The sequence below is a fragment of the Alosa sapidissima genome, chromosome 3 (genome assembly GCF_018492685.1).
Source record: "Alosa sapidissima isolate fAloSap1 chromosome 3, fAloSap1.pri, whole genome shotgun sequence".
NCBI classification, from domain to species: Eukaryota; Metazoa; Chordata; class Actinopteri; order Clupeiformes; family Clupeidae; genus Alosa; species Alosa sapidissima.
The window spans coordinates 23,858,480-23,884,824 of record NC_055959.1 but is presented as its reverse complement, the minus strand read 5'-3'; the positions used below and the strand labels follow the sequence as shown (position 1 = coordinate 23,884,824).

Sequence of the window (26,345 nt, the reverse complement as noted above, 5' to 3'; positions counted from 1 at the left end):
CACAGGGAGCCTTGTATAATTCTTTAAGTGACTGCATTTTGTTAGCCAAATTACTGAGTGATCTTTCAGACTTTTTGAATGAAGGTCATAACAGTGTTGACTCATATTAGGTCTGAAGTTGCTGTGTCACTGTGACTAAGCACTCTTGCGCTCCCGAGTCATTTCCTTATCTGGATCGGATGTGTGTGTGTGTGTTTGTGTGTGACTACAGAGGCCTGAGTCAGGGTGTGGCCAAAGTCTACAGAACAGGTCATGTAGCATTCATATAAATAATGTAGTTTGCTTTCCACAGAGTTCTTATGCCAGTACACTATACATACATTTACAAGGAAACCAAGGAACAACTGTGAGCTACATTTGGCAGATCCAAGAAATGTTCTTTATTTTCACATCAGAGACAGGTCTATACGTGTTTCATTTGAAAATATGAAGGATTCTTCCAGATACATTTTCAAAAATATGCCAGTTAGTTCTATCCTTCAACTCATCACGTTTTATATGTATCATATTATTAGAATATAATCCAAACATTTCAGATGAGTCCATTTAATTTTTGGCAGCGTCTCAATATCCCAGTTTCCATGTTAGCTCTAAATTGTTAAGGCAGTGTGTTGAACTGTATGAGGTACACTGTTTTGGGAACATTATGAGGAACTGTATTGGGAACATTGTTGGAAACATTATGAGGAACTGTATTGGGAACATTAAGTTATGTACGGGTAATGGCACTGCAGAGTTAGAGGTAGCATTTTTTAAAAAGCTTCCTCTGAGCCCTTAGCCTAACATTCACCTTCTCTTTTCACTGGTTTTCAGTTGTTTTCCAAATTAATGATATAGCAAATTATGACCCAGTTCACATCTACTGACACAGAGACTCTGATTGTGAGAACACATGTAAACCACCAAGGGGAAATATGTTTTCCTTTACAAGGATGTTCCAAGATGTGTTTTAAGACCAAAAGTCACATGCTTTAACGTGTGGACACCCTTTGTTCCTCATTTCTTACAGCCACAGTTGTCCATGTGACTACACAAAAACAGAAGTGTATGAAGTGCTTGATCCTGATTCCCATCTGAAAAAATCAAATGTCCAAATGTCTGTTTCACATGTAGCTCAGTGTATTACGCAATCTCTGCCCCTGCCATAACCTAAAATAATCCCCCCGTGCCCTCCTCCCTGAAAAAAGGAACATTAATTTAACTCCTCTTTAATCTCAGCACTCCCTACTGAGTGCATCACTGCATACTTCAACTCTTCTTTAGGCAGTCGGGATCCACACGCTCTTCCAGACGACGGCCTGTCTCCACATGTCCTCCATGAGCGAGGGCTGAGGGAGAGTCCAGGGGGCTCCATCACCGGGCTTCCCCTCGTCTCCCTCACAGTGAAGCCACAGGCGCTTCAAAGGGCTAGAGCAGGTATGTTGCAGGAACTGACATCCCTAGAGAGAGAGAGAGAGAGAGAGAGAGAGAGAGAGAGAGAGAGAGAGAGAGAGAGAGAAAGAAAGAAAGAAAGAAAGAAAGAAAGAGGATCAGTTTAAGTCTATAAAAGATACATACCCTATGCTAGAACACAAAAGCAGGATTATGGTTGTTTTTCTGACAGGTTTGAAAGCCTGGCAGTCAAACCAATAAATAGCGCAAGGGAGGGGCAAGAGTAAAGTAAGGAGTTAATGTTGCTTGGACACTGTAAGGTCTAGCTGCTGTGGTCTCATCAAATCCTCAATGAATTTTGGCTTTACTTTGCATGTTTGTGCAAGTCAAGATGTGTCAGGGAAAATGTATCTAAAACATATTATTACAGCATAGCTGCAAAAGTATTTTCTGAGGTTTATTCCAGTTGCAGGCAGAGTGTCAGATATGGTTTCACATGACTTTTATGGTCTCGTTGTCAACCTATTAATCGGGACATGCCTTCTGTCGCTCATGTATGCATTTTGCAAGATAATGGCTAACATGGGTGTACTTTGCTCCCACCAGATAGGACACAAGACATTGCAAAAGCAGAGAGGGCAATAACAGGAAACTAAACAACACATCGAGTTAAAGGGGTGGTTCAGGATTTTGGACATAGGACCTCATTTCCAAGTTAGCAAGTGTGATCTTTATCAGTGGAGACCGTTTTCAACATGTTTCATCCAGTCCTTCTAGTTTTAAGAGTTCGCAGGTGCTAGGCTAGCGCAAGTCATCAGTATGTGTTAGCCTGCTACTAAAAACAGTCTTACCCACTCCAAAGTATCACCAGAGGCAAATAAATTATAACGCCAGACAATCGATACAAAAGTCTGTGTTGATAGAATAGTGTTAGAAATAAAACTACCCTTGCATCGCATTGCAATAGTTATACTTTGTTCTGAAGTTGGTAGTAGGCATATAAGCAACGGCAGCGGCACACTGATATGACCTAGGCTACTACTAGGTATCCCGATTGGAGTGCACTTCTCTGTTTCCTTTTTGGCGCAGTACTATTACCCGGAGCAAGTATATCTCCGCCGCTGCTAAGAAACTAGTCCCTCAAAATGTAATGCGATCATTGCAATCAATGCGAAATGCAAGGACAGAATAATGTCAAAAATTAAAGAAATAAAACTATCAACACAGACATTTACATCGATAGTGTACCGTTATAATTTATTTGCCTCGGGTGTACTGTGGAGTGGGTAAGACTGTTTTTAGTGGCAGGTTAACACGTATGATGACAAACACGGATTAAACGTGTTGAAAACTGTCTCCACTGATAAATATCACACTTGCTAACTTGGAAATGAGGTCCTACTGTACGTCCAAAATCCTGAACCACCCCTTTAATGTGTTGTGCAATGCAATGATTCAACTGAAAACTGAAATCACACAGGTATATTACAGAGACTTACTTCCTTACTGCCCCAGTACCATATGGCCTGGATCACACTGTGATTGGCTATTGCCTGTGTCAACTGATCTCTGCTTCCTGTGATTACACTAACGACGCCTCCCGGGAGATCAGAACTCTGAAGTGTCTAAAAGAAAGTCACAGGGAAAAACACCCTCAAACATTCATATGCACACATACTAACACATGTCCGTAAACATATAATGCATATTTTGCATACAGCGTGCATCACACAAAACACACCTGAATAAACTCCAGTGCGGGTAGTGGGTATTTCTCACTGGGCACCATCACAACAGCGTTGCCCATGGCAAGTGCTGCCCCCAGCAGTGAAACCAAAGGCAAGAGGGGCCTAGAGTCAGGAAGCACCACACCAATCACTCCAACTGGCTCAGACATGGACAAAGCAGAGCCTGACTGAGGGAGAAACTAAAACAAAAAAGGGCATTTGATTGAGAATGGATATAAACTTGACAAAACGTCTGTTGAATTTGTAAGAACAACAAGAAAATGGTGGCTTACAGGCACTCCGCACAAATCTTTGTCACAGCGGGCTGCCCACTCGTAGAGCCTTGAAATGCTGAGGTCCACTTCCTGAGTGGCCTCCTCTGAAGAGAGGCCGGTTTGGGTTTGAATCGATGTGGCCAGTGGCTGCCTCTTCTGGGCAAGGAGGCCAGCTAGAGAGTACAGGGACTGAGCACGTGCAGAAGGACTCTTCTTCATCCAGCTGCAGAGAGTAGAGCAGCATGATGAGTTTCAAATAGAGTACATACACCTGCCCCTTAAAACATCACACACACACACACACACACACACACACACGATCTGGGCTCACCCTGGCTGTGCTTTAATGGCTGCCTCCACAGCGTTCCTGACGTCCTTGCGTCCTGCATCAGGGCATTGGGCCAGCACAGCTCCCTCTGGTGACAGGACAGACCTACTGCAGCCGGAGTCAGCTTTGCACGCACGACCCGCGACAAAGTGGGAGTAGGAGCGAGGGATGCTGCAAATGCAGAAAGAGAGGGACCATGAGACAGACAAAAAGAAAGAAGAAAGAAAGAGTGAAAGAAAAAGGTTACTGTTTTACTCGAGGGGACAAGGGGATACCATCCCCTTAATCATGGCCGGATTATAATGACCACGGATCCTGAGCACAAAATCAGAATGGGCTCCCCACTTCCACCACGCACGCACGCACGCACGCACGCACGCACGCACACACGCACCCACGCACGCACACACGCACCCACGCACGCACGCACGCAGGCAAAAAGCCAACAAGCTCACTCTTGCGAAGGACACACAGTGTTTACAGCGCATAAACCCTCAATCTAACAGGCTACAGATACGTATGTTTTGGCGTTGTTTTTTTTCTCTCATGGATTAGCCTACCATTTTGAAAAAGTTTGAAAACTGTTGATCAACTAGCTAAGGCTACAAGCTGAAATTTGGTAGCCTAATGGATGGAATTGTAGACTACACAAAATCGGGGATTTCTCCTCGAGGAAATTTTTTGCATTCTGGCAGCTAATTGGACGTTTTTCACGCAATTTTGGACAAACGTTAAGCTGAGGACAGGCAAGTTGCCCGTCTGGCTCATCCAAACCACACACTACATGACTTGGACATCACAATAAATGAGGATACCCATAAATAAATCTGCACTGATAAGATGTTTAATTGACAGAGATCAATTTCTTTTGTGTAGGCTATCATCTATAATAGTCTTTCTAAGCAGCCCATCAGTGGTTCTCAAAGCTGCTGTAATCTAATGGTTGTGCTTTAGGATTAGAGTCTGGCCGCGAGCACTCTCAGGTCCCGTCTTACCTGCTGATCCAGTAATATATTCACCTTTAGCTTCGTCTCTGGTCAAAACGTGTGTCATATTCATAGCATGTAAGCCTTGTCTGCACTATTGCAATCTATACCTGGCATTAACAAACACGAATGCGCTCGCTCTATGCGTAAAGCCACTAAATTGTGTGTGCTTACTGCGCTACACTCAAAAGTTTAGACAGAAGTAGATTTCATGTTTGTAGGTTGTTGAAGTGTGGACTAACTGCTCAATTGTGTTCAAGAAACCGCTACGTTAGCTAAAATGACATCTCCACACGACGAGTAGCCTAGTCTGGACATTATGAACTGTTTCGACGTGATAGCTTTGACACTGACAACACGGTCAGTGAGTGAAGGTGAGCTGACACGGTCAGTGAGCTGATTTAGCATAATATTTTGATCGAACGGGTTGCACTAATCTGCATATGATTAGGGAAGTGCGGACTGCCTTTGTAACGTGATCGAACATAATATTTTGACTGTGCCCAGGGCCCCTTACTGGTCCTGTGCCCCTGGGCAAGTGCCCAGTTGCCCTAATGGTTAATCCGGCCCTGCCCTTAATACACAAGTTGATGTTTAAACACACACACACACAGACACACACACACTTTGCTTGAACACACACCTGGAAGGGTCGAATCCCTCGGGGACGGAAACATTGGCTGCAGCTGCCCCAAAGCCAGCGTAGTCCAGAGCACAGGGAGAGGAGCGGGGCAGAGGAGAGGAGTGAGAGAGCCGCAGGAACTGGTACAGGCCCTGCAGCAGACACAGCAGCTCCACAGGTTAAAGGTGTGGACTTTTTAACATTCTAACAGAAGATTCCGTTCCGCAACAATTCAAGGTTCTAAAATTCTATGTTGAATTCAGTGAACCCAGTCTTTAGAACGTTCATTTACCAACATTACGTATACCTCGACAATTTTCAACTGTAGGAAATGCTGCAGACCTGAAATCACATGGGAGTGTGGAAAGGGCACACAGAGGCCAGTATCAGAGGAGTGGTGCCTACCTCCCTTCCTCCGTCTGTGCAGTTGCCACTGTGCTTCCTTCCTGAGAGCGAGAGCGAGGGGTCAGAGACGGCCAGGGAGTTGACCCACACGGTGCCCACAGCCAGGCTGAGGACAGAGACGGACAGACAACACTCAGAGCTCTTCTCATAACGCCGTACATTACAGTTACAGTAGTTTCACACTTGGGAATACATACCAGTAAACAAATACTGTAAGTTTGTCTACATAGTACATTTGAAACACAGAGCAAATTCAGTGTGCTTGATATGAAACGAAATAAGATATAAACATTTGAACAGACAGGTCGATACAAAGCTGGGCGGCTGGAGTCATACACCTGTAGCCTATACAATGAAGGGAGTTTAACCAACTCCTTTTAAACACAGGGTTATGTAGGAAAGTAGGGGTTGACAAAAACTGATAGCATAAATTGGTGTTAAACTGTACTGTGATTTAGATGTTGGTTAGTCAACACAGTATTGGAGTTTGTGCGCATTCGCAGAATGAGATGTAAATTGTTAACCTATTGCATGCCATTTTGAATTATAATTAATACCTGCTCAGACTACTTATGGGGACATGTAAAGCAACAGTCAATAGGCCTTTATCACGGCAGCCCACGGGCAGCTGAAGCAGGGCTGTTCACTTTCCTGTTGGCAGGCAAACCACAGGTGTTCCTAAAAACATTAACGAGGCCTCTGGTTGAAGTAACTGTGGCCGAATCTGACACTTAATTAGAAACACCTGTGCTCACACAGGAACAGGGCTGTTCACTTCCTACTTCGGCTGCCGTGATAAAGGCCTATTGTACCAATCACCCTCGGGAATCGTAAGATCAAAGAGGTGTGTTTGGAAACGGAAAAACAAATCTGAGTGTACCTCTTGGTGGTCTCTAGGGCCAAAGTCAGATCTTCTGTCCAGATGGAGGCTGCCTGACCGTGAGGGCTATGGTTCCCTGGGAGAAGACATTTATAATCAGACAACACTGCCACTGAGCTATTCGGCCATTAATTACATTTACTGTACATCTCATACAACTTGCCTCTTTTTAAACACTCAACGGGCTCTAACCACAATGGGGTTCATAAGTATTGAAGGCTTCTCTAACCATGATGAACATCTTAAAAGACAGAGAGGGTGTGCCACTGATTGAAGAACTACAGTATTCTGAGAGTACATGTAAGTTGGTGCAAAGCCATTTTCATTTAGAAGTGTATATGTGTTCTAATCCGTAACAGGTATTTGGCATTGTTTTACTGTGTATGCAACATTACACTCAAGCTGTCTCCATTATGTGCCCCCTCCCAAAAAAAAATATATTTGATATCATTTTGTTTTAAAATATTAATTGCTTAAAAATACTGCTAATTTGATGCTGTTTAACAAATGTATAAATGGTGCACTGTCACTTTAAGAACAATTCACGTTTAGTTCTCAATGATCTTTTGCCAGCTCCACTTAAATATAGCCTATTGCTGTGCCCTCTCACAGTTCATAAATGGTCAGTAGTGGGAACTACTGTTGCCTTCATGATTTCCTTTTAAAAGTTTTCTTATAAGAAGGAGATATCAATTTTCAACAATAACAAGCCAGTTGGAACCTGCTGCTCTCTCTCCCTCTCGTGCGCGCTTAGACGCGTTCCCAATTCAATGGAGTAGCATAACGTTCAAGTTAGATCTAGATAAAGAGTACCATCTCTATGTAACATGATGTTTTGACATTGACATTGTAAATGTTCTCAAGTCAAGTCAAGTCTTTCCAGAGGGCAGGAGGCTGAACAGTTCGTGTGCAGGGTGGGTTGTGTCCTTGACAATCATTAGTGCTTTGCGGGTGAGGCGGGTGGTGTAAATGTCCTGCAGGGAGGGTAGTGATGCTCCAATGATCCTCTTAGCTGTGTTAATGCGCTGGAGGGTCTTCCTGTTCTGATCTGTGAAGCTTCCGCCCCACACTGTGATGCAGCTGGACACGATGCTCTCGATGGTCCCTCTGTAGAATGTGGTCATGACGGGAGGCGTGGCACTTGCCTTCTTCAATTTGCGCAAGTAGTAGAGGCGCTGCTGGGCTTTCTTCGCCAGTGATGCTGTGTTGGTGGTCCAGGAGAGGTCGTCGCTGATGTGCACCCCCAGGAATTTTGTGCTGCTCACTCTCTCCACAGCATCTCCATCGATGGACAGTGGTGGCAGTTGTTTTCAGGCCTCTCTGAAAGTTGACAACAATCTCCTTGGTCTTGCTGACATTCAGCAGGAGGTTGTGTCTTTGCACCATTTAGCCAGCAGGTCTACTTCTTCTCTGTAGTGAGCCTCATCGCCCTTAGTGATGAGGCCCACCAGTGTTGTGTCGTCCGCAAACTTCACCAGATGGTTGGAGCTGTGAGTGGTTGTACAGTCATGTGTTAGCAGTGTGAAGAGCAGGGGGCTGAGCACACACCCTTGCGGGGCCCCCGTGCTCAGGGTTAGAGTGCTTGAGGTGTTGTTCCCGACATGTACTGCTTGTGGTCTCTGCAACAGGAAGTCCAGCAGCCAGTTGCAGAGGGAGGTGCTGAATCCTAGCTTGTCCAGTTTGCTGAGGAGTTGTTGTGGTATTATGGTATTGAATGCTGAACTGAAGTCTATGAACAGCATTCTCACATATGAATCTTTATCGTCCAAGTGGGTGAGGGCTGGATGGAGGGCAGAGCAGATTGCATCCTCCGTGGATCGTTTGGCTCGGTATGCAAACTGGAAGGGGTCCAGGGTGGGGGGTAGGGTGGCTTTGATGTGTGACATGACTAGCCGTTCTAGGCACTTCATGATTATGGGCTTGAGTGCTACAGGACGGTAGTCATTGAAGCATGATGGTGATGATTTCTTTGGCACGGGTATGATGGTGGCAGCTTTGAAAAGTGATGGGATGACTGCTGTTGAAAGGCCAGCTACATCTCCAGCTCTGAAGGCTTTGTCTTTGGCCCTCAGCAGTCTGTGGACTTCTGTCAGCCATGGCTTCTGGTTGGCCCGAGTGGTGATGTGTTTTATTTCTGTAACATCATCGATGCATTTGGTGATGTAGGAGGTCACAGTGTCTGTGTATTCCTCAATGTCAATGTGGTTGTTGTGGGTGGCAGCTGTTTTGAAAATATCCCAGTCTGTTGTTTCAAAGCAGTCCTGAAGTTGTTAGACGGCCGCCTCCGGCCACACTCTCACCTCCTTCAGAACTGGTTTGGTGACTTTTGCTCTTTGTCTGTATCGGGGCAGCAGCAGGATGCTAATGTGGTCTGACTGTCCGATGTGGGGGAGGGGTTTGGCTTTGTAGGCTTCTTTCTGTGGGGTGTAAACAAGGTCCAGCGATGATAATAGCGAGCAGGCTGATAACCTAATTGAGTGCTCAGCGGGCCGAATTAAAGTGCAAAGACTAGACTTTATGTCACCCTGGAAGATGGAGTTGGTGTGGAGGTGTTTCTGTAGGTTAGAATATGACCGTATTGAACTGAGAATGTGACTGTGAACCCTCAAAATCTCAAAATGTGTGTGAAAAAGGTGTATGGAGTGAATCTTATGGGGACTGCAGAAACTACCGATCAGACCTGCCTGGTCAAGATAATCAGCAGGATGCTAATGTGGTCTGACTGTCCGATGTGGGGGAGGGGTTTGGCTTTGTAGGCTTCTTTCTGTGGGGTATAAACAAGGTCCAGGGTGTTTTGTCCTCTTGTTGGGAAGTTTACATGTTGGTGAAATTTTGGTAGTACAGTTTTGAGATTGGCGTGATTGAAATCTTCAGCGATGATTGTGAAGTTCTCTAAGAAGAGTGAAAAGCAGTTTGCAGTAAAGCTAACCACAACGTTGTCTATTGCAGGAAAATAATAGCGAGCAGGCTGATAACCTAATTGAGTGCTCAGCGGGCCGAATTAAAGTGCTTAGCGGGCCAGATACGACCATAGTTTGCCCACCCCTGCTTTAGACCAACCAATCCTGCAGACAGCAAAGACTAGACTTTATGTCACCCTGGAAGATGGAGTTGGTGTGGAGGTGTTTCTGTAGGTTAGAATATGACCGTATTGAACTGAGAATGTGACTGTGAACCCTCAAAATCTCAAAATGTGTGTGAAGAAGGTGTATGGAGTGAATCTTATGGGGACTGCAGAAACTACCGATCAGACCTGCCTGGTCAAGATGGAGTGTTGATGAAAGCACTCTTTACAGAGTGTGTGTGTGTGTGTGTGTGTGTGTGTGTGTGTGTATGTAAAGCCATTTTAATGTGTGAGGGTTATGATAGATTACCCAGAGTAACTCCCTCTCCAGGACTCCGGAACGTTAGAAGGGGCAGTACAGGACCGGGCGCAGGGCAGACCACCGCCTGGCAAGACGGGGCGACCCCAGACAGCAGGGTCGGGGGGTAGAGGGCACCAGACGGAGGTGGAGAACATGGCTGGATGATCTGAAATGCAGGCATGCAAAATAGAACAGATTTGCATGTACGATTACCACATTTACCAAAGATTTGTATCAACAGTATGGTTACATATAAAGTGAGGCTCGATGTGGACTCACTGTCGCCCCCTGTCCCACAGCCTCCTGCACTGCAGCGTCCACCAGAGCTCTGTGTGCCTCAGACTGCAGAGCGATACTCTTCATCCCGGCCAGGCGCAGCTTTAGGCGAGCCACCACACTCTCCTGCACTGACTCCTGCACGTACAGCACCCACTGGTACTAGGACACACAAAACACAACAGCTAACACAACAGCTTACACAACAGTGACACCATGTGGCTGGATGTAGAGCTGCAATTTTTTCCCAGTAAACCCTGGATTTAGGAGGGCACACAAAACACCCTGAAAAAAAACTTCCCTAGGAAATACTTAACTAATGGAGTCACTGAACAGCATGAGAATATTAGATCTATGCATCATACATACTCCTGAGGGACTGTTGGTTCCCATGTTCAAGAACAATGTTCAATAGAACTGTGTAAATGTAACCCCACATAAGACTTTCCTCATTCCCTGATTCCTTAATTAGTTTATTAGTTGAGTTGGGGTGGATGTATGGGAAGGGAAATCAGAGGCCCTCTACTTAGTGTGGTCCACAGTAAGTAGACTGAACAAACTCCTGTTCTGACTGAGGTGCTCTGATATGGACACGGGTGTTTAATGTATTTCAAATGATTACCTCTCTCCTCTTTTTAAAGACTGTTTCCATGACGCCATCCACAGCACTGTCAATGTCTGCAGACTCAAAGATAATGTATGGACACACAGAGTCAAGAGGAAGAGACAGAGAAACGGGTACGCCCCAACCTGCCGTCTGTCTACACAGTGTCTCTCCATCCTGAGAGAGAGAGAGAGACAGAAAGAGAAAGAGAGAGAGAGAGAGAGAAGGGGTTAACCCAGAGACTTTCTAATGAGGAGACACAGCACTCAAAAAATCCTCCATAGAAATGCATGGGGTTAGTTTGTAATGCCAATATAGCAGTTTTCTACATGTATCCCGGCCCTTCCGCGTCAAAAAAGTCGACAGGTGACATTGTGCCAATCATGTGGTGTGTTGTGATGCATCGTGTCAATCATGTGTTGTGATCTCGCCGCTGAAGCAAGGTTGGCTTGCGCCTTGCGCACGCGCATTTCTGCTGAAATAGATGCCCAGATGCCCGATATACGTAGCCTGGGTTTCCCCATGCTGCCTTACGCACGCGATTTTATTCACGCTGCTAGGCAGCCTGGATTCCATGGACCCGATTTTCACCTCAACGAAGGAACCAATCACAGAACGGAGGGGGGGACAGCAAGACGATGACGACACACCGAAGCGGTTATGAGCTACGTACAGACACATTTGATAGACATTCACGGCTCTGGGCATTCGTAAACCACGTCTCAAATACGAGAAAATAAATGTGTAGTTCCCAGACCCCATCTCAATGAGATGAGGTCTGGCGTTAGCCAGGCTATGCCTGATAAGTGCCCATCAGATATGTGCTAATGTGTACCACACTCCCCCACCACTCCACAGAGACTCACCTGTTTGTTGCCAGTGTATGTCATATATGCTACGTTGGGATTCTGAGCTACTTTGGCACCTAGAGACACATCACTTCCTGTAATCACATTCAGGACTCCAACAGGAAGTCCAGCCTCTCCAAACAGCTGAGCCAATAGGAGAGAGGAAGGGGCCGTTGACATCCCAGGGACCACCACAACAGTGTTACCTGGCACACAAAAGTACAGCTATATGTAAGTCTCCCCACTCCTACATCACATTTTTCTTACTTTAATAATCACTGCAATGGAAACGATTCATATAGGATTACTTATTACAGTTGTTTATGCACATATAAAATCTCAGAGCCATCAAAATGTCTCCACAGTTGCCTAATCTGAGTGAATATGTGTGTGTGTGTGAGTAAGTGAATGTGTGTGTGTATGTGTGTAAAACTGCAGGCAGACTCACCCACAGCTAAAGCTGGTAAGACTTTGAGCCAGAGGGAATACAGTGAGGAGTCATCAGATCCAACCACTGCCACCACACCTAACAAAACAGAGATAAACATGTGAACACCAGTAACATACACACACGCTAAATAACATATACAGTACCACACAATACAAAGTCAAAACATACAGACACAGAGAATTGTCACAAATTAGGACCGCACACACAAGCAACCCTCACACAGCTGAGGGGCTCCCACCTCTGGGCGTCCAGTCGGGGATGAGGGGGTCCCGGAGCTGAGCCCAGCTGGCATAGTACTGGGCCAGTCGCACCAGCGCTGCAGGGGAGCAGGGAGACTGGGAGAGCTCACAAAGCTCAGACATACACTGGCTGTGCCTCTGAACCGCACTCGCCAACCTGAGAGAGAGAGAGAGAGAGAGAGAGAGAGAGAGAGAGGTGACACAATTGTGAGAAGCAGGGAACCAATAGTGTGTAGGTAGGTAACAGTTCTAGTTTAATGCCAGCATCTATGCATTTATCAAATGATTTAAATACGATTCTTTAAATCTACATTTGATAGAAATTCCAGAACTTTATGTGGTGGCACCTTATTCAAAACATTTTCCAGAGTAAAATCGCTGTGTTATGGCTCTTAAAGCAGAAAAACTAATGGCACCCTTACATCAGAACAGTACCCCCCATCTGTAGATATGATTTCCTTGCAGACCCATAAACTATTAGCCTGGCGGGCCATCCTATATCATTAAAATGTATAGTCTGGAATCGAACCATTCACCTCGCTTAATCCAAGGGGCGGGCAGAGAATTGTCTTTCAAACTGCCTAGGCATGCAATAGGCTAGCACTACGACCATATCCGTATCCGGTCGGCAAAACGGCAAATACATCCTTCTTCGAAAGGAATGACTTAAGTGCATTGTGTTGCTCAGCTTTCAAAGAAAAGCACAAGTCCAACTCCTCCAAAGTTGACGCCAATGCCGATTCAAACAACCGCTCTTCGTTCGCCATAGCCACCTTCCTTGCTGTTCACCGTCGCAGGACTGTCGTTATCCTGCTAAGCCCACCTTAAGACTCTCTAACAAAATAGAGCGCTGTGATTGGATGACGTCCACGGCGTCAGCCAATAGAAATCCCTATGGTTTGATACTAGACGTACAGGCTGAGCAAATTAATTTGCCGCCGCTAGGGTGCGTCTAGATTTCTAGGCTAATAAACTATGCTTCTATAGTCCAATCGAGATCTAATAAGCACTCTGCATAGAAGCAAAAGGACAGTGCACTCTGCTCCCCATATCCTAGACTTTTACAATATCCAAAGCTTAGAAACATTTCTTAAACATGTAATGTGTGAAATAATGCTTGTTATGACATTTAAGGTAAATCCAAGAATTGTATCCTCCTTTGTATCCTTTGAGGGCTTCTCCATCCAGGTAGAGCACAGCGTCAGGATGTAAAGACCACAGCAGGCAAAAATGTGCACACAGTTTTTTGTTTTTTTTTGGGGGGGGGGGGGGGTCAGATTATGTTCCAAGGACACGTTTTCTATTGTGTATCAACAACACTTTAACAGTTTATGTGATGCGTTAATCACAAAATTGCTTGCGAGACTCTGTGGCTGTGCAGTGTGCACCGCTTCCTTATTTGGGTTTTGGGTTGCCAGGTTTTATGACAAAAAGGTTTAAATTGAAAGTAAGTGATTGTGTGTGTGTGTGTAGGGTGTATTTCATACACAATCTGGCAACCTGAGAAATGTCAGACTAACAGAAAAAATGAACGGATCAGTGATTTTCAAATTAAGTTTGATGGTCATGCTGCAAATTACGGGAGTTTTCCGGGAGAAATAACAAATCGGGAGGGTGCCGGGAGATGACCTTGAAATACGGGAGAAACCCGGGAAAAACAGGAGTGTTGGCACTGGTATGAACTACACATTTCTGCCAATTATCACTTTTAAGGGGGAAATCCATGCCATTTCTGAAACATCATCCAAATCTTGCCCAACATCCATTTTTATGGGTTTGTTTATTAGCCATAATTGTGGATTTAATTTAATCATCTCTGCTCACACAGAGCTGTGGTTTTCCTCCAGAGCTGTGGTTTTCCTCCACATTTTCATATCACTCGACTGACCCACAGCCAAAACCCTCTGGCAAAAGTAAAAGTATGATCTTGCAAAAAACATCCCATAGTAAACCTTGACAAGCCGACTGAATGGATCGGACCCTTTCAACCTCCCATCTATGTAAAGTAGGAGCCAAAATACTGTGTTGGACTTGTGGCAGCTGCAGCCAGATACATTCCTCAAGTAGGATCTCATGCACCACTGACAAGTTGCAACTCATGGCAAACAAATCGCCCCATTTGTCGCCAATTACGATCATGCTATTGTGTGTGTGTGTATGTGTGTGTAAATAAGTGCTTACTCAGAAGTGGTGTTTTTTGGGTTACCTCAGGAAAGGTTGAGCCCTCTGGTGGCAGCTGAGCTCACTCCACCCCTTGGCACCCTTAGCTGCACTGGAGAGACAGGCACTCACATCCTCCTCCACTGCACACATCATGCTGCACACGGTTTTGCCTGAGGACACAAGGAGAGCAGGGGGGGGGAGAGAGAGAGAAAGAGAGTGTGTGTGTGTGTGTGTGTGTGTGTTTGGGGGGGTACACTGCTCTTAATGCCAGTACTATGAAACAAGAGCCTCTTTGTTAAAGTCCTTCAAATCTGTGCTGATTCAATAGGAAATGTCAGTGGAGTTCCTGAGCTCCTATCTTGTCATTTACAAATATCCCAAATCGCTGATCAATTTACTTTAGCCTTCTAATCTTAAGGTGTTGTGCAATTTATGTAAAACAAAAGTAAAAGGCTAAAAGTAGAAGTCTGCCATCTGACATCACACCAGACCAGACTAGACTACCTCACAAACAAGGATGAGAAATCCATCTGGAGTCAGTCAGACAAAACAAGCAAACTGGAAACCAGAGATATGCTGGAGGGTTCTCCCTCAAGGTCATGTGATGGCATTTCTCACCTGTGGAGTCTGTTAGGCTGCGTGTCTGCCTGTCAGCTGGCCGGGCGAACTTCCCCTCCACAAACAGGCTGAGGGAACCCCCCTGCTGCTCCAGCCAGGACTAAGAGACAAACAGAGGGAGGACTTTAAAGGGAAACTTGGCAGGATTTCCCCCTCTGCTGGAGAAATTGTGCATTATGCCATTTCAAACTGTGGAAAAAGGTAACGATAAAGCACATGGATTTGTTTACAAGCTAGCAAAACGGTTAGCATAAGTTCGGCAGACAATGTGGAGGTTACAAGGTAAGAAACACGATTTTAAACGGGTTTCTTGTTTCTCACTTTTCTCTGTTTCTCATCTTTCCGGGACGGTAGTGTCAATGTTGAAAGGGTGGTTTTCCGCCTGGGGGCGCTAGGGGCAGCGGGAAAAGTCACTATTTTCCCCGGAACAGGTCATTTAACCATCCAAATGATTACTAAACGGGTTTATTACGTTGAAATAGTTGCCAAGTTCCCCTTTAAAGGAGGAACTATTCCAGTCGTTTCACTGTATATTAATTGATGTTTAATACAAATCCCTCTAAAGACGGTTATCTCACAGTCAACCGCTCATTATCAGGGATACACCCAGTCGTGTAAAAGCTCTCTCTCTCTCTCTCTCTCTGTGACTATTAGAACCCTCCCTTCAGTGTGAAAACAACTTTAATCTGCTGTTGAGAAAGTGAAAAAAAAAACAGCCACTTTACAGGCCTAAATGCAGTGAGGTCCAACAGTGGTGGACTCAAACATAACTAGATGTACTGCATAGTGGTACAAAATATGACTGCCGCTCAGTCCTGTACATCCTCTTAGCAAAATTAAATTACGCTTGTCAATTTGTCTCCATCACCTACTCCATCTCTTACTCTAACAACTTTTGTGTATGCTTGTATATGCCTGCCTGTATGTGTGTGTGTGCGTGCGTGCGTGTGAGTGTGCCTTTGTGTGTGTGTGTCTGTGCGTGTGGATGTATGTGTGAGTGTGTGTGTGTTTGTGTGTGCGTGCCTGGGTGTGTGTATTTATGTGTGTGTTTGTGTGTGTGTGCGTGTCTGTGCGTATGGATGTGCATGTGTGTGTGTCTGTGCGTGTGGATGTGAGTGAGTATGCTTATGTGTGTATGTGTGTGCATGTGTGTGTGCTCATATGTGTGTGTGTGTGTGTGTGTGTTTGTTAGAGACAGTGTGTGTGAGACAGTCCTGCCTTTTTCTGTAATTTTTCCGTAAAAGTCTAGTTGTGCTACATGCCCACCAAGTTTCATGTGTCCCGGTGTTTCGGTGTCCCAGGAAATGTTGACCAAAAATTCAGGAAGTTGATGACAAAAAATAATAATAAGTGCACTTGTATGGGAATTCACAACCTTTTCATGCCAGAATTTACAAAAAGGTTTTCAGATCAGGGTCTATTGGCACTCCAGACACTTGTTACCACCTCCCTGGGTTAACCAATGATCAAGTATCTCCACACAACCTGTCACAACAGTGAACTTTAAGCCCGATCCTTTGGCCTGGTAGACTACATTTCACAGAAAGTCGAGACTGGCCCAGTCCAATCGTGCAGCTGTGTTATAGCTATGTCACACATAACGCAAACCACTGAACATCGCTACAGACTCACATGTCTAGCATGTGAGTTCACTCTGATATGCTAATTACATTCTCGTGCGCATACTGTACGTAAACTACCATTAAGTTAACGTTATATAGTAGCCTACTGAAAATTGCTTTTTGACAGGGTAAACCCCCAAAGTTAACGTTATCGGTCATGTAAATCTATGTAATGATTCCGTTATCAGCAGCAGCCAATGTGTTGACATTCTGTCATAAACTTTACCTGGGCAGTGGAGAAGCTCGAACTGGATGGTCCGTAATCCATTGTTTGAAAAATCTCGAAGACCGTTTTATTGGTACTACCAGCCATAACACCTGTCCAGTTGATCCGCCAAAGTTACAGAATAAAAAAATAGGCTTACTTTAGACAAACATGTCTGACACATTGTGATATGCACTACAAAATCTGAATAGCAGGTGACCGTCATAGTCCACTCAGTTAAACTGCACCAGACGAAGTGCATACTTTATTCACGAATTCATTTGCAGTATTACTGAAGTTGTATAGGTATTACAGAAAATACAGACCTTTCCAATAAATACTGACGGTGCTGCAGATCCCAAAGCGTGTACCCAGTAGGTAGGTACGAAGCAGAGAACGTCTTGCGATTTCCTGATACAGTAATTTCTCCGCCCACAAAATGTACCTCTCTCTTAAACGGCAAGTACAGAATTACTTAGCCATGCTCATCAATCTGGACACTGATTCAAAGCACATCATGGGTTAAATTGATGCAGTGCTGTTTCAGAACGGGTGTAATTTGTAGTTGCACAGAAGTTTGTAATGCTTAATACAGTCTATGTATGTATCTATGTGTAGATGTCGCAGGAGAGGAAATGGCTTGATAACCAATCTATACAATTCACGTACCGTGCACTATCATGGTATGTTTACATTCATGTTTATTCATACGGTACATAAGGTATAAAAATAACAGGACGTTAATTTCCACTTCAAAATAAAAGTCTAGACAACATATAGGCTATATTTTAAGGCTTCATTGTCAATAGCCTAGGCCTACCACATTTTTAATTAAAACTCTATATCGCGATGAAGAAACTTTTTATCTTTTTTCTTCTAATTTCCACTTCCTACCCAAAACATCTGGGGGACTGTATGAAACATGCTGGTGGGCCTGATCTGGCCCACAGGCCTTATACAACCCTGGACTATACATTTCAAATGTATGTTCATTTATGATGCCGCTTACAGTTTTTTTTTTAAAACAATATACATGTGGAAGGCTACTCATGTGGCAGTTTAAGGCCATGTTTAACCCATAATGACAGTTATCTGACCTATCAAAACTGTAAAAGTAGAAATGCATATAAGGTATACAGTAGTAGAATCCATTTTCGGGATATTCTATATCTGAGATTTATTCTGCTTTTTTTTTTAAATCATACACACAGAGGACACACAATGAAAATTTTGGCATAAGCTTTTATTGTTTTTATTGATTTTTGTGGACCTTTTCTTTTTAAATTTGATATGTTTTGTTGTATTTTTTCTATTTATTTTGTGTTTTTGTTATTTTATTGTTATTTTTCCTATGTGTGATGGAGAAGAGTTGATCAGGTAAGTTAGCATTCACATTCAAACTTTCATTCTTTAATAATAGAGCTGTTGTAAGTCTCGCCTTTCACAAACTTTGTTAAATTACTGTTTATTCATTTTTTCATTGTTTCAAAAATATAAAAGGTAAGTAATAAACATTCCATTGAAATATATTTTATACAGTTCTGTAGACTTTTTTCTTTTTTATATTTTAAAATCATATCCAGCATCAGTCTTCAAAGCATAAACCATCCAACCATCATAATAACCATCTCTTTCCTCCTGCAGTCCCCGCTCTCTCCTAATAAGACAGCAAATTGGTGCTGCTGCATACCTCCACCAGTTAGCATAGCAGGTCAACTTAGCTTTAGATTGTGTACAACCATGGAAGGACTTTGAGCACAGACACAAACAGCCCCCCCCCCCCCCCCCCCCCAGTTAAGCTAGAAGGGTCCAGGGGCATGCTCCCCCAAAAGAAAAATGTAAAAAAATAGCCCCTTAAATGATGACTTCTGAGTTTTTTGAAAAGAGAAGAGTAGGGTGGGGAACATAGTGACTTCATGCAGAGGCTTGGGCTTCAGAGCCCTGTAGGCCCCTTTAGTAAATTATACCTGTGGACAACACAAAAAAGATTTTAAGGCAGGCTCTATTAAAAAAAATAATCACATTCGTAACAAAACAAGATAGCCTTTTAGTAGCAAACAAAGAGAAACAAAATGGTCTATGAATATGTGGCCGTGGTTTCTGACATATGTAAGTGAATGCGATTACGTTTGTGTGTTAAATGTTTTTTGTGTGTGTTGTCTGATGCTCATGTATTTGGGTGTTTGTGTATCTCTTTAAGCACTCAAATGTGTGTGATTGTTTATCTATTCATTGCTCAACCTGTAACACTCAGAAACCCCTGCTTCATGAAACTCATTTGGTGGCCAACAACTAAACAGCCAAAATACATAAGAAAAGCCTAACAAAAATGTAAATAAATCAATAAAGAAAGTCAGTAAGGAAATGGAGGAAAGGAAATTCTCAAGACTTTTTCATTTTGAAAATTTCAGATTAAGTGAGTTTGTGATTCACAGTAATGCTTTTAGTTTTGCGCTCCCTCCTCCTGCTTTTTAAACAGATGAAGAGAGAATTCGAGCAGGAAAACAGGTGAAAGAGAAGGTTATTTCACTCTTCAATATCATTCACAGATAAATTGTAGTCTTCTTTTTTCCCCCACGCATGCATTATAATTCAGCTTCAAACAATATGATAGAAGAACACAAGAAAACAACAGATGCCAAATAGCTTCTTCCTAAACAAAAAACAGTAGAGGAAGGAGAGCAACAGAGGTGAGGATGGAGGGAAAACAAAAGGAGAAAAGAGAAGGGGAGTGGCAGCTGAATCTGGCTCGATTTGTTCTGCTCCTCACTGATATGTTTTATATTTGGGTTTCAAGTAAACAGTGGAGCTGTCAGTCACCTCACATGGGCGTGGCATTGCTCTAAATCACAGATCCACTCGTGATGCATCCCCCCCAAGTTCAGACAGAGACAGGCAGACACACACTCACACACACAGACACACACACACACACACGCACACAGACACGCAAATGGACTTGCACTCACAAGCCACTCTATGTGTAAAACACATTAGCAGTTACAATCAATGACATTCACAAGGATCCCCTGATATTTCTCTGTGTGGGTAGGTTCCAACTGACTTTGGAAGCTGTCACCCCATATTACAATGGTCATCCCTCTGTGGAGAACTGGTGGACTTGTTATTGCTCTATATCAGAGACCCTGGACTGTGGATGAAGTTGTTTTTGCTGTTAAAAAGGGGCTTCAATAGGCCTTCCTTATAGCTCCCTTTAATTCTCCTTGACAGTAACGCATCCCTCTCTCTAAATCAAAACCCATTTTCTTGCTTAGTTCCATTCTGGGGCCTTACTGAACTATCTGGAAAACTGGGGGACGGAGATGTGAGACCAGTACATTGAACTGGGAGAACAGGGAGGTGAAATGAATGTCAATGTAAGTGATGCTTAAGGGGCAACCTACCACTGCATCACTCTTTTACCTGAAGTCAATGACCCTGTCATGGACCATTATGCATGGCTACAGTAGGACTGGGGTTTAAGTGACCATAGGAGCTACTCACTGACCGTATAGTGCTGAAGTGTCCAGAACAGATAGATCAGAACAGATACAACCCAATTTGAGACGTTCTTGTGCAAATAGGCCCTGACACTACAGCTGCGCTCTTGCATAGGTAACTGATCACCTTAGTGAAGATTCTGGTCAGGTAATTAGCACACTGGTTGACACAACTCGAATTGTCATTGCAGCCCTCATTCAATTGATCCTTATGCAGGCCCATATCCAACTACTATCTACTGGATGCTCATGGATGACTGATAGTAGGTGGGTGAAATTCTTATGGGTGAAATTAAGTCTCATCAAAGGCCATGATGTAGATAATATTTCCTACATCTTATCTCTGGCCAACCACCATTACAATATTAGCCACTGAAGTGAAAAATAACAAAGAAAAAACAGCACAATTAATTGCACTGATTGTAATAAAGATGACACATAAATTAGTCACTGACATTTCAAAACAGTATAATGAGCAATGCATTATTCAAAAGTAGGCCTAATTCATTTATGCACCAAGAATTCTTTAAACTCCAAACAAGAAATCTGAGGTTTGTTTGAATATTTTGGACAGTAAGAACAAGTCTATTATAGAACTTCACTAGGGTATAATGTGGCTTTTAAATTTAACTTTCTTTTAGTGAACTGCCCTCACAAGTTGGGTACACTCAGGAGGAGAGGTGAGAAAGTACAAGACCACAGGATTCCGAGGTGGAGGCTAAACCTTAATACACAGTAACTGCATTAACAACCGCTTTGTTATGTCAACACAGTGTATCTCATTTGCACATATCCCTGTCGGTCTTATTCATATCAAATCTTATCCTGAGGACATTAGAACCAAAATGACTGATTTCACAGAGAAGACTTGAGCCAAAATATTAAGGTGAGCACATTAGTGCTAAGCTACATAAGAGCTGAAAATAACCTTTGAACTCAGCAGCATGGAGAAACGTAAAAGTGCGAAGTGATATGGGGGCAGGAGACAAAACATTGTTGTGAACCTGTGACAGCTACAAGGTTGTGATGATGGAGAACAGGAGAACCTCCCCCTTTGGATGATATGAAACTAGTATTGCTGGGCTAAAATTGCACACATTTGTTCAACTCATCTCATACTGTCTACCCACACACTGAACTGCTGTGAATGTATAACTCATCAAGAAACAGAAAAACATGGACAGAAATATTACAGTCTACTTCACATTAACTGCACTGGTGTGGGTAGCATCTCCTCCAGTGAAGCAATCACCCTTGACCTCCTGACGTCAGCGCACAGCTGTGGGTGCAGAGGAGTGAGAGGTCAACATGGGAGAGGAGAGTTGTTGTGATGCAGCCTGTGCAGCAGGGGGCGACGGCGAGAGAGGCTGACAGCAGTGCAGCAGGAAAGAGCAAGCAGGAGAAGTAGTACAGTCGTATACAACAAGAGTCCTCATGGTAGGATCAGTAACAAGAGCAGTCGTAGTTATAGAAGTAATTATAGAAGCAGAAGTAGCAAGAGAATTGTTCACAACCAGTACATTTGGTGGGGTGTCTTACCTTATATCTAATAAAACATAGTTTGTTTATCTTGCAATCTTATATTTTTATTATTATTTTTTGTATTCAAAAACAAAATATAGATCCTCTTTTAATATAATCCTCTTCTTTTCTAAGTTGCATATAACATAAATCTCTTTTGTTTTTCCCCATTTGGTTTTGTTTTTGAAGGGATTCCGAGCCCCTTGCTTTTTTCAGGGGCCACGGCTTGCAGAAGTAGAGTCATGCAAATTAGTCATGCTGGTAAACAAAGTAAGAAAATGCATTTTCGATTTTCTCTTTTTTTTCTGAATTGTTCATCAAAGTTCGCCATACTTCCATTTGCTGTTCTTCTATTGGCACCATGCGTCTATTTTCCTTCTTCCTTTTCTTCTTTCAGCTCGAACACGTCATCCCATGGGAAGGGGAGTCGTTATTATTCTTTCTTTTGTCCACTCTAAGCTCTTTTTCAGCAGCTGGGCTCGTGCCATGAGCCAACTTCAAGATCAGAGATTTTTTTTGTAATCGAAGAAAAAAAAAAAAAAAAGGACAACGCGAATGCGCCTTTGTTTGCTAACTGAAGTCTCTTCCTCCGTCTACTTGTTCTCTACTTCCTTGCTTGAGTTTTTTTGTTCATGCCATGCAGTTCACTACAGAGTAGACACGCCGAGATGCAGACAGGTGGAGGTTGAGGGGGGGAGGGGAGGAAACACAATAGCATGACCGGTAGGAGAGAAGAGAAAGAGAGATACAGAGAGAGAGAGAGAGAGAGAGAGAGAGAGAGAGAAACAATAGGCAACTGATCACCCCAAATGCAGGGCAATCATCAGCACCTCTCTCCTTCTTCAACGTTTCGGTTTTGCTGAGTCACACAAGTCCACATCACAGAGTCCCCAAGAGTGGTACTTCATGTCATCACGAAGAGCAATTTGCACTGTGTATGTGTGGGCATATGTGTGTGTATACGTGTGTACATCTTTAGAGGTAAGGTGCCGAAATCTGTGGGCTTGTCCACATCTGAGGCCAAAATAATTTGGGGTGGACAGCAGTGACTACTTTCCCCAGCAGTTTTAGTTACAACAATCAGTGAACGCTGGAGCAGCTTTGACCACTCTGTTAACTATACAGCAGTAGTCACAATCCCACAAGTCCCAAGTTTTCAGTCTCTGATTTTGTTTTTGCACGTCTCTCTCTGTTTACTATAGTGTATACAATCCAAAGCATTCAGTTTAGAGTACACGTGTGAGTCCAGTGAGGTCCAGTGTCTTGACAATTGTTATTATTTTGCTATGTTTCGCATTTGTCCACTATTTGTCTCTGTGACTATATTTCATGTAGAATACCAAACAAGTGACTCTCTTCTTTTGCCCCAGAGTCTTCTTTTCCCCTGGTCTTTCACTCTCTTTCTCTCTCTCCATGTCTTCTATTCTCTCTCTCTCTATGTCTTCTATTTGTAAGTTGTAGTTCTTCTAATGGTGCTCCCAATGACAGGCTCTGGATAAATTGTATAATTTTCTGTCTTCTTTTTGAGAGAAATTGAGGAAATTTAGAAACTCAACACTGCAAAGAAAGGGAAAAGAGGCAAAAAAGACAAGACATGAGTGGAAACAGTTAAGAGTTCAACACTAAATCCATTCAGCAAAGGAAAACCACTACAAGAACAGCTCTACACGGTGGACGACAGAGCAACTGAGGGGTAAGCCTACGCAGCTCACAGGCATTTGCGTATCTCAAGACATACAGCACATGCCTGTGAGTGCACACACAAACATGATGGTTCATGAAATTAATTTCTTCTCAGCCAAATATCTACATCCCATTGGGTGTTAATGTGAAACAAAGAAGAGCTGATGAGGAAGCCCACCTACATGCACTCAAATAAAATACACATTTGCCAAAACTTGTACTGAATACATGTTTCTCAAAAACTTGGCTCATTTTTTTCTCAGCGCACACACACACACACACACACACACACAATACACACGCACTCTCTCTCTCACACACACACGTATGATGGTAACTCCAGTCTTTGAGGCCCAAAGTTCTGCTGGTCACCACTTAAATTTAGGATCAAATACAAGGTTGTGGCCCACTGGCTGGTAAAGCAGAAGACTGGCAAGTGACCGTTGCAGGACTGAGGACCCCTGAGGACGTTGGAGTAAAAAATCAGAAGAACCCCCCCCCCCCCCCCACACACACACACACACACGCAGCAAACACAGAGGGGCGGGTCCCAAATGACACTGTCAACCCTCTGCTCCACAGTCTCCCAACTGCCACCGCTTGTGTCCAGAGAGACCTGGCTGCCCTTTGTACTGGGTGGACCATGTGAACACGGAGGGGGTCATTTGCGACAGCGAGGAAAAAAAAAAAAACACGACACACAGCAAAGAAATGGAATAAAAGCGGAACACAAAATACCACAGGAAAACACGGCACACACAGTGAAGCACGTTGCACTGAAACATGGAACATGGCACAAGGCACACTCACACTCACACAAAGAAACACAAACAGGACATGAAACACTCATTCTTACACTGAGAAGCGATCATTTCGTTTCCATCCTCCTCTCATTTTGATTTTGTTCTTTCTTCCCCAAACTGTCCTCCATTTCACGGTTTTCTTCCTTTGATGACAATCCTCTTTTCAAACAGTTCCTACTAGTCCCTCACACAGAACAATCTGTCCATCTTTCTTTCATTGCACATTAGGGTCTGTCCGTCTATCCATGTGAGTTCTTTGTAATCCATTTTCAGGCAAGATCAAATTGGAACATGTTTGCTTTGTTAAACCTCAGTTCATTTTTTGTATGCAGTTTAATATTTTTGGTTAGTTTTTGGAAGCAGTAAATTTGTACAAGAAAATATATATGAAAACAAGGAAAAAAGGAAAATGGAGGGAGAAATGAAAAACAAAACTATGACTTAGAAGGTAGTGAGGACACTGAGAACAAACATGAATGAAAAGGGAGAAGGAATATGAAGCTCACAGTCAGGAATTATAGTCACAATATCTACTCCACTATATTCTCTTAGACATCATTTTGGAAGCACTGATTGGAACAGAAGAGAATTATACCTGAGTAGTGATAAGGGAAGAGTCTGATTGAAGTGAGTGCAAGAAGTATGGAATATTCTGGAATTTACGCTTGTTCCAGAATTAGGTTGTGATTGCTTTTAAATGATGATAGAATGGGTTTAAAGGAATGCTTTTCAGTGATCCTAAACTTTGCACAGGTCGACAGATGTTTCCAGTGGTCCAAAGCAGAAACATCAGAGCTGCTGACATCAACCTCTCCCTGAGTGTTGTCTCACCTCTCCAGCAATCAGCGATCAAAACAACCCTGCTTTCCTTCACATCACGCAAGCACTGTCCCTTTCCCTACCATGGAGATACACCATGCTCTTATATACAGGGGAAGTTAACACAAGATGCACATGGATACAGTGTAACAAGCATTCTCGTGACACTCAGGTCTGCATGCAGTGTCTATGTGAGTATTACAGGTTTGGATTTTCAACTCTGTGTGTGTGTTTTTTTTTTTTTTGTACAGGCCTCTTGCCAAGCTTCGGCTCCAGACTCCAGATGTGTCCAAAAGTAAAGGCCCCTTCACAAAGCCTGCCCACAATCAGATAAGCCTCCAATCCTACTTCAGGAACATTCGCTCAATGTCTTCCTGAAGCAATGCAATATTTTTATAGAACACAATCCTGAACCAACAACAACTGATGGTGTGGATTGTAATGCTACGGCGGTCACCTCCCTAGCAAGAACACCCAGGAGAACAAAAACCTGGATCTGAACATGGGTGTTGCCACTGTCATAAAACACCATTTTCTCCCCTGATTCTGTGGAGGTGAGAGAGATGCATTCGATATGATATGAAATGTCAACCAAGAGAGTACAAAGCCTCGAGTGGAAGATGGACAACTTGAAACAATCAGACGACAGTCACTAGTAAAGGTTGAAGAGAGCTATGGGGGTGGGGGGTGGGGGAACAGGGAGAGGAGGAGGATGACTGCACACCCTGTTCATATTTGTGTGTAGAGGTGTGCAAGGGAAATAGATCTTGATGCTGATTGGTAATGTGGCTATGCAGGAGGAATGATAGCTTGTTTCAGTGTTAATTCACAGCTACTGCTTCTTTTTGCATATATCTGATAAGCACAGGGCTTTCAGTATAGTTCTCTGTGAAAAGATGAAAACAGAACAAATAATAAAATGATAAGATAGAGATCTTAAAGTTCAACGACAGAAAAAAAAACATTAGCAGAACAAATCCTTAGTTTCAGCATTGCCCCAATCTCGTCTTAAAACAAACAAACAAACAAACAAA

General features: G+C 43.4%; 2 protein-coding genes and 1 long non-coding RNA gene across 8 annotated transcripts in view; 1 reads left to right on the top strand and 2 right to left on the bottom strand.

Moving 5' to 3' along the window:
• Positions 1-352: 352 nt before the first annotated feature.
• aldh16a1 (aldehyde dehydrogenase 16 family, member A1) lies at positions 353-17,429 on the bottom strand. Its single transcript, XM_042085217.1, has 18 exons — positions 17,312-17,429; positions 17,007-17,098; positions 15,159-15,258; positions 14,584-14,710; positions 12,377-12,534; positions 12,136-12,213; positions 11,706-11,893; positions 10,858-11,016; positions 10,239-10,397; positions 9,969-10,125; positions 6,595-6,670; positions 5,715-5,820; positions 5,331-5,461; positions 3,705-3,872; positions 3,392-3,596; positions 3,113-3,298; positions 2,871-2,996; positions 353-1,439 (listed from the first exon to the last, which is right to left on the bottom strand). The coding sequence occupies exons 2-18, from the start codon at positions 17,091-17,093 to the stop codon at positions 1,260-1,262; spliced, it is 2,391 nt and encodes a 796-aa protein (XP_041941151.1). The 5' UTR covers positions 17,094-17,098; positions 17,312-17,429; the 3' UTR covers positions 353-1,259.
• Positions 10,311-12,562, top strand: LOC121704764. Its single transcript, XR_006030647.1, has 3 exons — positions 10,311-10,394; positions 11,799-11,918; positions 12,126-12,562. It is a non-coding gene; the product is annotated as an uncharacterized LOC121704764 (long non-coding RNA).
• A 1,565-nt stretch (positions 17,430-18,994) lies between the features above and the next one.
• kcnc3a (potassium voltage-gated channel, Shaw-related subfamily, member 3a) overlaps positions 18,995-26,345 on the bottom strand; it is a 58,895-nt gene continuing 51,544 nt past the window's right edge. For 4 of the 6 annotated variants that reach the window (XR_006030646.1, XR_006030643.1, XR_006030644.1 and 1 more), the window contains 2 exons: positions 24,546-26,197; positions 18,995-23,563 (listed from right to left, as the gene is read on the bottom strand). Coding sequence is in view for 1 of the 6 variants with exons in the window: in XM_042085227.1 (XP_041941161.1) it covers positions 23,550-23,563 (14 nt within the window). In the remaining 5 variants the exon portion in view is untranslated. The remainder of the gene's footprint in view (positions 23,564-24,545; positions 26,198-26,345) is intronic. The other 2 variants (XM_042085221.1, XM_042085227.1) reach the window with 1 other exon arrangement.

Coding starts and splice junctions, on each gene's coding strand:
- aldh16a1 (XM_042085217.1), bottom strand. CDS start 17,093: ATGGCTGGTAGTACCAATAAAACGGTCTTCGAGATTTTTCAAACAATG. Junction 10,398..10,857: donor TCTTTAAAAAGAGGAGAGAG/GTAATCATTTGA, acceptor TGTGTGTCCTAG/TACCAGTGGGTGCTGTACGT. Junction 2,997..3,112: donor CCGCACTGGAGTTTATTCAG/GTGTGTTTTGTG, acceptor ACTTTCTTTTAG/ACACTTCAGAGTTCTGATCT.